The 16,045-nt window shown below is 36.1% G+C and overlaps 1 protein-coding gene across 1 annotated transcript in view; it reads right to left on the bottom strand.

Moving 5' to 3' along the window:
- Window positions 1-13,945, bottom strand: part of LOC144441046 (folylpolyglutamate synthase, mitochondrial-like) — a 47,381-nt gene extending 33,436 nt beyond the window's left edge. The window contains exon 1 of the mRNA XM_078130558.1: window positions 13,859-13,945. Within this exon, the coding sequence (XP_077986684.1) occupies window positions 13,859-13,909 (51 nt within the window). The 5' untranslated portion in view covers window positions 13,910-13,945. The remainder of the gene's footprint in view (window positions 1-13,858) is intronic.
- Between the last annotated feature and the right edge of the window lie 2,100 nt (window positions 13,946-16,045).

Below are 16,045 nucleotides of genomic sequence, written 5' to 3'. Positions count from 1 at the left end.
GTGTGTCTGTCTGTCTGTATGTATGTATGTATGTATGTATGTCTGTGTCTGTCTGTCTGTATGTATGTGTGTGTATATTTGTGTACCACATGTCTGTCTGTCTGTCGGTGTGTATGTATATGTATGGATGTATGTATGTATGCATGTACATGTGTATGTGTACATTTTGTATGTATGTATGTATATGTATGTATTTGTATGTATGTGTGTATGTATGTATGTACATGTGTGTGTATGTATGTATGTATGTATGTGTGTGTGTGTGTGTGTGTTCCTACATGATTCAGTTGCTCTGTGGACATTTCATACTAGTATAAATATACATAGAGCAAGTGAAGTTTCAGAACAGGGAAAGTCAGTTTCTTCTAAGTGGTGATTTTAACACCAGATCAAGAAATGTTGTTTGGCAAGTCGATATGATTTTACTGTATACTACTGAAATCTAGCCTGTCTCCATGCATTGTCCCAAATAGTGTGTTTGCTTTTCTGTATATAGACTAAAAGCTCGGCCGCTGAGGGCGCTCTTCTCCCTAGCCACAAACAGGGGGAAGAGATTGTAAGGACGCCCTCAACGGCATTTTACAGTCTAATCCTTGTGAAGAAGACGACAAACTCGAGCCAATACCTGTAGATAGGCTATAACTGTTCAAGAATCTTACACTGCATCCCCCCTCTGATTACAGAATGGTTCATTCTTACTTATGTAGTACAGGACAGTCCATTTTATAACGGGTGGATTGAGTTGAGTGTTTGTAAAATATGACCATAAAGCACTTAGGTGTTTAGATCAAGTTGCCACATCAGTTGGTGATAATTGTGTGTTTGAATTCATTGGAATTTTATCCCAAAACTATGTAATTCCATGGTTAATGTTTGTCATCTAAATTTGACACAAGTGAAATGTGCAATCACAAATTTTTCACTGAAAAAGTTAGAATATGGAATGTAGTCTTAGGTAGTACAAACCAAATTTGATCAAGCCATTCACCATGTTGTACCAATAGTATGGCAGTCATTTCATCTGATCAAGCCATTCGCCATGTTGTACCAATATTATGGCAGTCATTTCATCTGATCAAGCCATTCACCATGTTGTACCAATAGTATGGCAGTCATTTCATCTGATCAAGCCATTCACCATGTTGTACCAATAGTATGGCAGTCATTTCATCTGATCAAGCCATTCGCCATGTTGTACCAATATTATGGCAGTCATTTCATCTGATCAAGCCATTCACCATGTTGTACCAATAGTATGGCAGTCATTTCATCTGATCAAGCCATTCACCATGTTGTACCAATAGTATGGCAGTCATTTCATCTGATCAAGCCATTCACCATGTTGTACCAATATTATGGCAGTCATTTCATCTGATCAAGCCATTCACCATGTTGTACCAATAGTATGGCAGTCATTTCATCTGATCAAGCCATTCACCATGTTGTACCAATAGTATGGCAGTCATTTCATCTGATCAAGCCATTCACCATGTTGTACCAATAGTATGGCAGTCATTTCATCTGATCAAGCCATTCACCATGTTGTACCAATAGTATGGCAGTCATTTCATCTGATCAAGCCATTCGCCATGTTGTACCAATATTATGGCAGTCATTTCATCTGATCAAGCCATTCACCATGTTGTACCAATAGTATGGCAGTCATTTCATCTGATCAAGCCATTCGCCATGTTGTACCAATAGTGTGGCAGTCATTTCATCTGATCAAACCATTCATCATATTGTACCAATAGTATGGCTTTCATTTCATCTGATCAAGTCATTCATCATGTTGTATCCTATAGTAAAGCAGTCATTTCATCTCATCAATCCATTCATCACATTCTACCTTTTGTATAGTACAGGAGTCTTTTCATCTCAATCCATTCATCATATTGTACCTATAGTAGGGCATTCATTTTATCTAATCACACCATTCACCATATTTTACCTATAGTATGACAATCATTTCATCTGATCAAGCCATTCAACACATTGTAACCAAGTGTGTGAATCAATGTTACAAATGGATCTGTATGCCATTCATTGTATTGGACCAAGCCATTCACCATATTGTACCCAGTAATGTATTTTCCATGAAATCTTGAATGGATGTCGTCAGTTTTGACAAGGAATTATGTGAATGTAAATAAATGTGTATTTGTCAAATGTCTCTGGCTTGTCTTCTTGTACATCTGTAATACAAAAAACCAACATGTAACGAACAGGCAAAATTTAGTTTCTTGCTTTAAGTTTGTTGAAGTAATTTATATTATGTATAAAACCGTCAAAATATCCTGCTATGAGTTAATGATGTAACATTTCCAGGGTTGGACATTTTCCTGTTTCTCATAAATTGAACAGAAATCTAGACATCCCTTATTCTCGGTAGTTTTAAATACTGCAAATATGAATCCCAAATTGTACAAACACCGCAAGGTATGCAACATAACACATTCAGATAATAATAACATTAGAATAACTTGGTCCTAGAAAACCCGTAAAAGATCAACCCAGATCTGTGCAGTTAGTGAACTTGGGATTAGCAGTTCCAACTATGTAGATTCAAAAAGAATCAGACACAATAGATTCTGCTTGTTTTGTTAAAAACGAGTGTTGTCTTGGTGATACTTGTTTAGTGTTTGTACTTGATAAAATACCAGACTATCTGAAAACTTATGTTACTATTGACGTACCATTAGGTGGCTGGTGTCAGAAATCAACATTGAAAGGCTGACATCATCACATGGTCAGTTTGACACTTTTTAGAGCATAATGACATTTACTTTGATTGGCTGCAACCCACTCTGGTTGGCTTGTAGAGGATATTGGGTAGATAGGGTCGAACAGTCTACACATGCAACTACCCAGGCACCTTTGGACTGATTTATGCACGTTCTATTGCATTAGCAAGTAAATGCGATTCACAGGGTCAGAACTGATAAGGTAAGTTTATCACTTATCAAATATCTCGTTGTTTTCATTTAAACGCTGTACGTTTGCCCAGTAAGCACACACCATACTGGATGGTCAGTCTTGACCTCTTTTCTGGGTTCATGTGTCTGGTGTTGAGTATTTTACGGTCGAAGGGAATGTACTCTATCGACAGTGTCCCTTTTAGACCATAGTTACAGGTGTGTGAATCTGCCATCAAAATACTTGTTTGTCGGTTGAATGTGTCAGGTTAGATCCAAGCAGCAGCAGTAACAACGTTAACAACAACAACAAAAACATGAAGTATTTTCTGCTGATCTAGGGGTGAGGGTTAGGATTTGTCGTACAGCTACCTAAATATAGATCTTTGAAAGAAATGACACGTCATGCTTTTCAAACGATCTACAGTTTAAAAAAAAAGTACCAAATGATATATGAGGTAATGTAACCATGCACCACGTGACGTTCGTTGCATTCATACAACATTTTAAAATCAATTAACACTTGTTGAGCTTGACATTGGGCCATTTAAAAGTCATCGGATCACTTTCAAATTTGTACCAGTGGTAGTCCATGATGGGAGATTTATATCTTTGGATGGCAAAAATGGGGGTCCACAGTCTAGGGCGCCCTCTAGAGTTGTCTTGGTTTCGTTCGAAAAAAGCATGTTGTCAGTAAATGAATCCCTGACAATATCATATTTGCATGAATATAATTTTTTTCAGGTCATTTTGATTTTTTTATTAATATGGTGTTTATATTCATGTCAAATAATAGGAATATTTGTGTTTATTTCAAGATTAACAATCAAAAAAGAAAATTGCCATATTTTTTTTCAAATTTTTTGCTATTTCTCCTTTTAACTTTTTGAAATAACTTGACGAAAGATAAACCTATTCATTCATCAAATAGATGAAAAAATGGGGTCGCCATACAAACTTTTCATATATTTTACATCAAAGTCGCATGGTTACAATGCATTCCAATGTATTTCAATGGGTATTTATGGTATCTTGTTGTCACATTGGTTGCCATGGAAACAGTAAATAGCGGCAATCGTTGTTGTAACAAATGCTCCCTCCTAATAATAATATGAGATTTGGTTGGAAAACTATAAATGTGTGTAACTATAGTTACCATAAAAGAATACAACTTGAAACATACACCCCGCGAGAAACCAAGATGGCTTCCCCCTATTACAATTACTGGAGGTATGATCAAACAACCATAACATAACAATGTATGTATGTATGGATGGATGTATGTATATGTATGTATGTATGTATGTATGTGTGTATGTATGTATGTAAGTGCATCACCACCAATCTGCCTTGCAACCTGAGAGGATGCAGTAAAACTTGAATAGGTAAAGGCTACGTACAGCAGTCAAAGTACACAAAGCAAGAAACAGAAGACTTGATTTGATCCAATCATTCAGAGACCATTTTTATCCGGGGTTTTTTCAGATTTCAGTTTTGCTTCCTCTTAATTTCATTGTTTCCTTATTTTAACAAACTACTTGTATTTTATTTTTGGATGTGATATTATAAGAGTTTTGTAATATTATTCAAGCAAGCAGCTTGTATAGAAATGAATAGAACTTATAATCGACTTACCATCTCTCTTACCATATACCAACAAATGGATCGTTTGAACATGTTCATAAGAACCACTTTTAAAGACACGTGACCTGACAAATCTTACCAAGTAGAAATTTTGTCAAAATTCCAGAACACTATATCAATTATCTTGAGAAATACGAAAATGGTGATGATAATCACTATTATCTTCTTTACAATGCGTGAACATTCAGTCATAATGAGCCTAGTCGAATTCATCAAAAATCTATGTACGCTCATCATGGTACACGTATTAGTATATTTATGATAAAAATATGGCATTCCCATCAAGACAATATAAAGCATATATTATTGTAATTCCATCTAGATCAACTGTCTGCCCACAATCGAATCTTGTATACTGAAATGAAAAGAACAGTTATACGTTACATGTTTTACATAAGGAGGTATTATTGTTGCTGGTGGCAGAATGAGCACGGCGCCCGATTCTGACATGGCATTGTCTGTGAGAAGGAAAGGGACGTTGTCAGAATCGTGGCAGACCTACTCCGTCTAACAGCTGGACTATTTCAGCATAATTATTGCCTGCTGACGGAGTACAGGTCCCGCTTACACACCGTCTGCAAGCAGGATCAGTTATATCACAGTGTAATTTGGGGCACCGTGTTAAAGGTTAATGTCCCTTTAGTTAAATTTGGAAAAACTCACCAAATTTCGACACTCTTTTCTTGAACTGTAAGAAGATACACCTGTACGGCGGCCCAGAGATGACATAGAAACAATACATTTGTGGAAGAAATAATACATTTTTTGAGAGCAAAATATTCAGTACAAGGATAAAAAATTTGTTTCATATGACAAAACATTATTTTTTGGTTCAAAATAGAAATATCAAAGCAAAAAGTTCAAATTTGTAAGACAAAACTTCCTTTTACAAAGCAGAAAATTTATTTGCATAACAAATTTTTTTACTTCATGAGCCCAAACAATTTTTTTTACAGATCCAAATTTTTTTTTTTTTTGAGGCCAAAACTTTTTTTTTTTTTTAGCTCTGGATGTGTATGCAACGAGATTTGAGACTAGTCTGAGATATACCGCAGTATCGTAATGGTCGCCGGTTGAGATGTATTCTCTATATATAGCGTAGTACCGTAATGGACAAGCTAAACACATCGCACGATAAAAATGTGAGAAATTGTTTGTGTACATTAGCTGTGTCCTCAGTCAAACACACGGTCAGTAATTAGTGATCTAGGAAACTCTGCATGGTGCTGTACCATAACATCGGTGACGGATCCAGATCATCTCTCCCAATTTCAACTTGTCCCATTTCAACTCGCCCAAGTGTCAACTCGTCCCGATTTCAGTGCATGGGATTCCTAGACTGAATGTTATATTTTTCAGTATCTGTTACGACAATAGAGGTCTGGTTTTCCTGCCAAAACAAGGGAGGGATAAACCATGGACCATAAACCAAACTGAAACGGTTTTTACGTCTTTGAAGACGTAGCGTCTTTTATATTTACTAAAATACATGCGCATGCACATCATATTGCAAAGATCTGTAAATTACTCTCCTACGTGATTTTGAATGAGTGGGAAGAAATTGGAGTTGACAAAGGGGCGAACTGAAATTGGGGCGAGTTGAAATTGGGAGGAAGTAAATCGAAATCCCATGTCGACTAATGGAAATTTATGAGTCCTTTAGGACCAGAGACTGTGTAGTGATTTTATTACAACCTGATTGTGTACGTCATGTCATTGACCTTGTGTGTCACATGTTTGTCATTGTTATTAGGGTCAGATCTAGAGTCAGCTGTATTTATAATTATGCAGCGCAACTACATTCGTTTTGGAAGCATACGCTCGATAGGTCAGCAGTGTCACCAGCGCTAAAGGGCGATTGATGGGGTCAAAGCACTAGATCAATCATTTGATTGTTAGTGTGTGCGTTTTCTCAAACCATTGATGTCTCATCGATGCTAAAATCATGTTTGTCAAGTTACAAGAAAAACAACAATGATAATTATCAGAAACCGTACAACCGATCGTGGAGAAAAAAAGTGAAACGCTACGTATACTTCTCGTATTTAAAAATGAGGCCACGACCGTTTTACCAGTGGAGAATCGACAGTGAAAACAAAAATACTTCTTCTTCACTGGGCCATGACCCTGCGACTGGTCGTGGACAGCAATGGAGCCCCCGGCCGGCCGCGGCCATTACATATCCCTGTATCAGTATAGTAACGTCCTGCCAATTTAAAATTATTGAATTTATAGTTTGTTTTAAAGCCTACAGTTCAAATTGCAACAAATCATACAAGTTGTATAAAGACTATCTACATTGTGTCCCCATGAAAGAAGTATCCATGGTAACATTAATAAGATTTCAATGAGAGGTTCTACCAAAATCAAAATACATCTAGTAGCTACAGCTTTTGGGCCTCACAGTGTGTGCAACGCCATTTTATCATGTGGCTAGGTACGTATACTGCATGCCGTGTTCAGTGGATCAACAGGTACTGATATGATATGAGTTATTTCCTTTTTCATAGTGACCATACTCCAGAATATAACACTAGCAATTTCCTTACATGAAATCAACATTTAACTGTTTCAACAATGTGAGAATGAAATATAAGGTGCGAGATCAATATATATTTCAAATCAATGTAGGATGAAAAATTAAATTCTTTAACTTTTGGGGTGTTTTTTTAGTTGTCTAGTTCTCATCCTGCAGAAACGATTTTACTTTTTAATGGGTCTGTTTGTACCCCTAAACATGCAATTATTTCTTTTTTAAAAATATTTCCTAAATTGAGAAATGCAAGAATTTTCACTATAGCACAGCACTAAAATCAAGTGTCAACATAAGATCTATTTTTCCTCACTACATACTGGCTTTGTATTCATAGTATTACTACATACTGATTTGAAATTGGATGGACATTTTTAATTTTGGCCAATTAAGTTAGGGGGTGGGACTAAATGTTTTTAGCTTTTTATCCTACATTGAACTATTGACACCCCTAATGTGTTGATTTATCATACATAATTATGTACTGACAGAACTATCCCTTGGTACCCATGTGTTCCAGTATTATGAAATTTTGAGTCATGTGAATTGTGTCCAAAAATGTTGAAATTAGGGGTGGGGTCATAATTATGAATATTATGGCCACTTTGGCTTTGGGAGAAATACATAAACCCTACACATTAATAGTGCAGTTGATTTATCATACATATGAACTGACAGAAATATACCTTGGTGCCTGTGTGTTCCAATATTGTACAATGTCAAGTGATCTTTGTTCAAAATGTTGAAATTTTTATGGGGTGGAGGGTAGCATTTTTACTGGCATTTTAAAGTTAGCATTCACACAATGATTTTTGTTGTATAATCATTAAGAGGCATTAGTACATTATACATATGTGCCAAGTTGAACAAGCTCATTTTAATTTTTGTCAAAATTCAACAATATTTCATTAAAAAAATTCTGTCAAAATGTCCAAATTTAGATGGGGTGTGGGGTTACGATTTCAATTCCAGAATTTAAACGGACATGGTGACCCAATATTATTTTGTCATTGATAAATAGCTGGAATAATACATTGGACTTTTATCCTTTTTTGCAGTTTTCTTACATTTTTCTTTAAAAATCGTAAAGTAGCTGGGGATAAAATAACATAGCATTTTATGAAATAATGAAAAGAAATTACAAACAAACATGTCTGGACATAATACACATTGCACTAAAATTTGTAAGTTCATTACGTGCTCCAGGGATAATCTTTAACTGCCAAAAATTGTGATGTAGTTAATTGTTGTAAATCTACTTATTTTGACCCAAAACAACATGTGTAGATACAAGAAACGGTCATTATCTTGAAAACAAAGGTTAAGGTGGTGACATAGCATTTTCTTTGCATTTATTTTTTACATATTCAGATATCACTGCTTAGGTATGCAAAGTATAAAAAAAAATCTATCGACTTTTTTGAATTTGACACCTCCCCCTTAATGAGCTTTTCGTCTGCCATGTCGAATTATACGTCACTCTGTATTTGCATAACAATAGACTTTCGTCAGCGTTCGTTCTGAAATGTGTTATGTTTTCGGCTGTTTTCGTTCTAAAATTTGCATACGTCCACTTTCGTCGACGTAAAATATTGACAAAAGATAATGAGTTTCGTCGATTTATACGACGCATTTTATTTGCATAAGGATATCATTTTTTTCCCACTGTCTACACAGTCAAGTAACTTGTTTTGTGAATGTGCATAAAGCCGATGAAGCGAAGAAGCCGAGAACAAATAAATAACCGATCTCCACTCCAAAAGTGTTGCAAAAAGCTGTGAAACCTTAACAAATGTTGATGTAGTCATGACGTATACTATTCGACGATCGGGTCGTTGTGTTATTGTCGACCAGCACCATTACGAAACCCACTATACATCCTTTATAACTGGCTATCAAGGTATCAATAATAATAAAAGTGTTCATGATCACAATATTCCGAGTCCACCCCTGTCATAAATTCTGGTCGTTTCCTATTTGTGCAAACAATTGCCTGTTCTGATGACGTTGGACCCTTATTCCACGTCTTACTACAGGGCGAATAATGTAAATGTCTTGTAATTTGCACGAACACGATCTGCTATCAGTTGATACTTGTTAGCACACTGGCCCATAGCTTCCAAAATCAATTGACGTTCGGTACGTGTCACAGGAACCCGGATAGCACGTCCGCACCAGGCCATTTTTTACTAATTCTAACATATGTTAACATGAATTCCATATTTAAAAAGAATTAGAAGGAAAGTGAGCAGATGGTTCAAATCATGAAAAATAATTGCGTTCTCGTTTCAATCTTGCAAGCCCATCAACCAATCGCCATGTTCTTTTAATTCATAAACACCTGCAAACAGATGTACAAGAAAATGTATTGACAAATCTGTAAGCTTGTGATAATGAAATGCAAGTTACTTGACAAAGGAAACATTCTCTTTCGCCCACTCGGGCTGAAGACGTTAAATATTGTGAATAGATTAATGAGGTTTCAGTTGATTTATACGTGTCATGTCATCTATTCATGCTTACGTTCGTATTTGCATATCAATAGTTTTTCGTCTGCATGTATCGTTCGTCTACGACGCAATTTGATCGTGTTGTTATCGGTGCATCGAATTTCAAATCGCGTTAGTTTGTGGGTCCAATACTTCTATTATTTTGTTATATTCAGACGTTGAAGATGAATCCATTTTCTGTTAATTTGTCAAAAGTACATTTTTTCTTTGAGAACTGAGCTTCCTCCAGCGTCTTCACATCAGTGGAACCAAATTCCAACAAATTTAAATAATTGATGTGTACGTATTGTGATTTGTTTATGATAATTTGTGTAAAAACAATGTCTGATAAAAAATTACATACAATACTGTATTTCAGGCTATTGGATCACCATAATATTCGGATTTATTACAAATTTCGGCAATTATTACAAACGTCGGTTTTATTACATGAAAAACGTGATTTTTTATTACAAATAATAAAATTGTGGATTAATAATAACACCATATAAACTGATTATCAATTAAGTACTAAATAATGATATAAAGCTGCCAATTAATGGTAAAATAATGACAATATCATCAACAAATTATGAAATATTGAATTAATAAGTACAAAATAATGATAACACTAATCATTAAATAAAGATAAAAAATTACATTATTATCACAAAATGAATAGTAACTACAAAATAACGATAAGACTGTCAATTAATGATACAATAATGACAATATCATTCAAAAATATGAAATATTCAATTAATAAGTACAAAATAATGGTAAAACCATAAACTAATTATTGTATGATTATTATTATTTCACAATAAATTAAGGTTTTTAAAATCATTTTTCATTATGTAAACATTATTTAATGGTCACAGTGTGATCGGGATTTCACATTATTTATTGCAGCGATATTGACATTTTTATTTCTATGTCATCAATCATGCCATCATGTTCAACTCAACACATCGTAAACTATGTTCCCGGGCCTCTCCTGTGTCATTTCTTCGAAGTTCCCCAGTAAAGGGCTGATAGTAAATAATAAGCACTCAAAGAATGAAATGGCGCCTTCAATGCTGAGCAGTTTGCTCCAAGATATTCGGGCTTTAGTTTGAACTTTAGACTTTGAAACTGAGGTCAACTAGTTGATAATTTATGCAAAACAGTTTCCACACAGGGAGAACTTGCGTATCTAGCTGTAACCTTGAATATTCCCAATGGTGTTTTCGATAGCATAAATAAAGCCATTATCATTTTAAGAGCTAGAGGAGGCGATCAGGCTAAAAACGTAAACATGTACTACGAAGGTCAATTCAAGCTAAATAACGATGGTAAGATAGCAATGCACGATTAGCCGACATCTACATCGGATTTTAATCAGATTGTAGCACTGACTATACTTATACAAAATGACTTAAAAATAAATGTTTTCAACGATTGTTTAAAATTTTCAAGTGATTGAACTGCCCTGAGTTGTGCCGGCAAAGTGTTCCATAAGTGTGGAGCACAGATTGAAAACGATCGACCACCGTAAAAAACTAGGTTTTGTAGGTTAATAGCACCACTCGAAGTAGAACGGAGGGTGCGACCAGAGCCTCGGATTGTCAACAGCTCTTCTAAGTCACTGTGCCATGACCATACGACCGGTCGTGGAGAAAAGTCATTGGAAAATACACGCCACGACCATACGACCGGTCGTGGAGAAAAGACGGTGTAAAAAATACATGCCTATTTTTTCCAATGACTTTTCTCGACGACCGATCGTATGGTCGTGACATGTATTTTTTCCAATGATTTTTCTCCACGACCGGTCGCGTATGGTCGTGGCCCACGACCATACGATCGGTCGTCGAGAGAAGTCATTGGAAAAAATACATGTCATGACCATACGATCGTATAAGGTACTGTTATCCACGACCAAAATTTGGTCGTACGACCGGTCGTGTAGCGTAGGCATTGAAAACAGTGGTTCATTTTGGGGCGGGAAAAGCAAAGACAGAGTCCCTGTGGCATCAAACATTCGAAACTTAACTTCATATAGATCGTCTGTCGATCCTAAATTCAGGGGAGACAGAAAAACTCGATTTTAGATTGAGCATAAATTGGTAGAATCCTCCTTGATTCCTTTCTCGATGACAACCCGCCAAGTACCACTGCGGGCACTGCCATTTCGAATAAGAAATCACGCACAAAGGATTGTAGGGGCAAAATTAATTCGGGACATACACAGAATTAATTCAGCACATAGAAAAACTTAATTCGGAACATACATAAAATTAATTCTAGACTACATGAAATTAATTCTAGACTACATAAAATTAAGACCGGTACATAAAATTACTCGAAAACACATTTAATTAATTCAAGGAATACATAAAATCAATTGTAGACTACATAAACGTATTTACAGTATATAAAATTAATCAACTCACATTTAATTAATTCAAGGAATACATAAAATCAATTGTAGACTACATAAACGTATTTACAGTATATAAAATTAATCAACTCACATTTAATTAATTCAAGGAATACATAATATTAATTGCAGCAACCATACAAACTAATTCAAGGAATACATAAAATTAATTCTAGACTACATAAAAATAAGTCCAGTACATACAATTAATCAAAACATGTGTAATTAAGTCAAGGAATACATAATATTAATTGCAGTTACTATAAAAATTGATTATAGTCCACATGAAATTAATTGAAAACACATTTAATTAATTCAAGGAGTGCATACTATTAATTGCAACCATTATAAAAATAAATTCTAGACGACATTAAACTAATTCTAACACATTGAAATAATTTGGGGAATATATAATATTAATTACAGCAGTAGTTTTATTATTTCTACATAATTGTGACCAGAACGGGCCGCCATAAACTCCCACGCATTGTTGATATACATGTAGTATAGTACACCACTGCCTTCAATGGCGGCCACTGAAGGCATCGCTACCTTGGAAAGTTGGTCCGGACGTTGTGGAGGTCGACTTTTGTACGGTTGCTATAGCGCTGCATAGGAGCTTACAATTTACAATGGTGAGGTTTTCATTTGTCCATTGGCGGTATTGACAAGAGGTGGCAAACTAGTTTACTAAATACAGAAATACAATAAATTAATACATAAACTTGCTGGCGCTCACTGATAGACATGCTTATAAGCTACTCCACCTGCTTGATTACGTACACATGTACTGATATTTTGGGTTCATTTACTAGCCCTTTGGTCTAAAATCGGGTCTGTTTTTTCGAGCTGAAGAGGCTACAACATGGAGTTCACGCTATATTATTTTCAATATTGCTAAGCGCGTGGTCATGGTTGCTAGGGCCAATCATGATAAACAATTCTCAATCTAAACACCACTAAGATCATTCCCATTAAATTTCAACCCATTCTACTCAATTATTTTGGAATTCCAAATTTTTGACCAAAAGGACGAAATTTCATACCTAATTCACATATCACTGATGGGATCATCATGTCATGAACAGTTCTGGAGTCTACATTTTTTACCAAAGATCATATTTTTCAAATCACCCAAATCATCACCCATCGGTGGTAAGATCAGTTTGTTTTGAACAATGTCCCAACTAGACACCCAAGGTAATCGGTCCAGTGGTATTTGACTTTAAGTTGTTTACACACACACACACACACACACACACACACACACACACACACACACTTCAGCTCAGTTGAGCTAAAAATTAAAACATTGCAAATTGTTCTTGAATAGTGTGTGCAAATTGCATGAATTTCGGTTTTTGTTGAAATGTTGTCCAAGTTCCCGATATTTATAGTACTTTTTATTAGTAACTCTCTTATGTAAAATGTTAACGTCTGTACATCCCATCATACGCAGTTTTCCCAATCCATCGATGTGGAATTCAATGTGTCCCATTCTGTTGTAAACTGGGTCAAAACCAACGCTCCTGGTTGTACTGGTTCGAGCCATGAAAAAATTATCTGTGCCATCAGCGTAGAAACATTCGGGAAATTCTTTTACAGCATGGTATTTCTTGTTACTGAGAACCAAACAGTCTCCGTCATCATTTTCATAGTTATTAGTAACTTCAAGTGTACGACAACCTAAGCAATCTGTGTTCGTTCGGCGTTTACCGTTCGCATCTCCAAACGTCCCACCGACAACGTCAATTGTCAAGTTTGGATGTTTGAATTTTTCGAGGAAATTTTCAAGGTGAGTTCCTTCAGTGAACACAAAGTCGTCATCTACCCAAACAAAGTACTTGGTTCTTACCTGACTGAGTGCTAAATTTCTACCAGCAAACCATCCTTCTGCAAAAGGCATAATGTAATGCTTTACATTAGGAATGTTAATTTTTTCAGGAACCTCGGAATCGTCGGCGACAATGATGGCCATATTCGGATAAAATTTATGTATGCTAGATATTAGTGTTTTGACTGAACCATACCGTTCAAACGTTTTTGTGATAATAGTTACCAATGAGTTGATATCACCGGAAGGGCCTGGGTCGTACAACGTTGGTACTGCCGGTTTTTTTATGTGAACGTGAACAGCGATATCAAAATTTAACATTGTGATATAGATTATATCTCTTGTATTGATATCATAAACTGTGCTTTTATAGTTTAAATTTGCCAAAACTGTATTGAGAGCATGTAGTCCATCCTTGTTAGCTGTGATAATCATTTCGGTAGAGTCATTTCCACTAACTCCCACACTCGTATTACCCTCATGTTTGAATACAACTAACACTCCCTTCAAATTTTTACATCTTAGCACAATCCGAAGCTGTTGATCTTCAGGTAGGAAATCAGCGATAGCGACGTGTAATCGTAGACCATGTAGACGTGTTGACTTGAGTGGTTGAACGGTAACACCACCTGCAGGATATCGTAGTGGTGTAAAGGCTTCACACATCATCAACGGATCGCTGGATTGCCTATGCTGTCTATTCCACTCTGTCAATTCACGTTCTCGCCGTAGTTTTGCCGAAGAATTCAACTTGTCTGTAATCTTCGTGTTCGCACATTTGCATGGTGACTCAATCTGATCGTCTTCTTTTCCAACAGAAATATATTTAGAAATCGGTGAAAAAATTCTCATGTGTGGGTTTCTTTCGAAATATGCTTGATTTGGTCGAGGTCCAGAGTGGCTGTTTTTCACAATTCTCCATTCCATGTCTTCAATGGTGGTATACCAAACCGTGACGACAATACCAATTATACCAAATAAAAGTAGAATAAGCCACGTTGTACGAAACGCTACAGTCCCCATGGCGTACAACCTAAACACCTAGAACGTCACAATTCCTATGCAAAGGTAGATACTATAACCAGGTATTATTTTTCCTGTGTAAATTTTCACTTGAGAACACGACATTTCCGTAGAACTTAACAATTTTACCCTTTAGTGTCGATTTGTGTTGAAAAGGGGAGATGGTGACGCGTTTCACATGAATAGCGAGGTTCAACAATAGGCCTATACCACTATTATTAGATCTAGACCAAGACCTATTTAATACTAAGTGTCTGCACATACATTGGTGTCCTTACCCTACAAACTTTGGACAGACGTTTGTACATACGACCTAAATACATGCACCTGAATTGGTAATGTACTACGTAAGTGGTTTAATACTACTAAGCATTGCTGCTATCGTCTGTGTCGTTCAGATTCTAGATACGGCCATGTTCAAAGAAGGAAAGGTGGTGTGGTGGTTGGGGTTTTTGTTTGTGTTTTTTTTTGCCTTTTTCAAAACTGAAAACAGATCGCGACAAATCGACACGATTGGTGAATGCATGGGACGATTTTTCAGTCAACAAGACCACCAAATTTAACATATATTTGTTTTCTCCACCTTGTTCGAGAAAAAGATCATACATTGGAAAACCTGCGACAGCATCATCAGAAAAGGGATGAGACACTTAGTTGAATTACGTACGATACATGGAAATAATTCAGTTGGGTGCGTATCGGTACACGGTCTCACGCCAGCTTACCGATCACAGTGTTCATCACGCTGTTTGGTTATGTTTGGTTAGGCCTACATTTGGTACAAATGACAATAGTTCATGTTCACAATACTTACCTGCAATTCTTTCTTTCCTTCAAAATGTTAGTGATCATATACAGTACAGTGACCATTTATAGAATCACAAAATGCTACATGTTTGAACATTTTGGGTGGTAATGTAGAACAATCAGTGCCGAATGCTGGCTTTTTTGCCAAGTTAGGGGTACAGCAAAACGATTTTTTTTGAAAATCCTCCAGCCTGTATTTTATGCAAGCTCCCCGGATCATTGCCCTAACCTAGAATGAACAAAATGTATTAAATGTATTTTGTACAAGCATCCTTGATGACCGCCAGCCGACCCTAGAATGTATTTTGTGAACTCTTAGAATGTAAAAAATATATATTACATGTATTTCACGCAAATTCCTGGACGCCCGCCCACCGA

The sequence above is a fragment of the Glandiceps talaboti genome, chromosome 10 (genome assembly GCF_964340395.1).
Source record: "Glandiceps talaboti chromosome 10, keGlaTala1.1, whole genome shotgun sequence".
Classification (NCBI taxonomy): Eukaryota; Metazoa; Hemichordata; class Enteropneusta; family Spengelidae; genus Glandiceps; species Glandiceps talaboti.
This window is presented reverse-complemented; position numbering and strand designations above follow the sequence as displayed.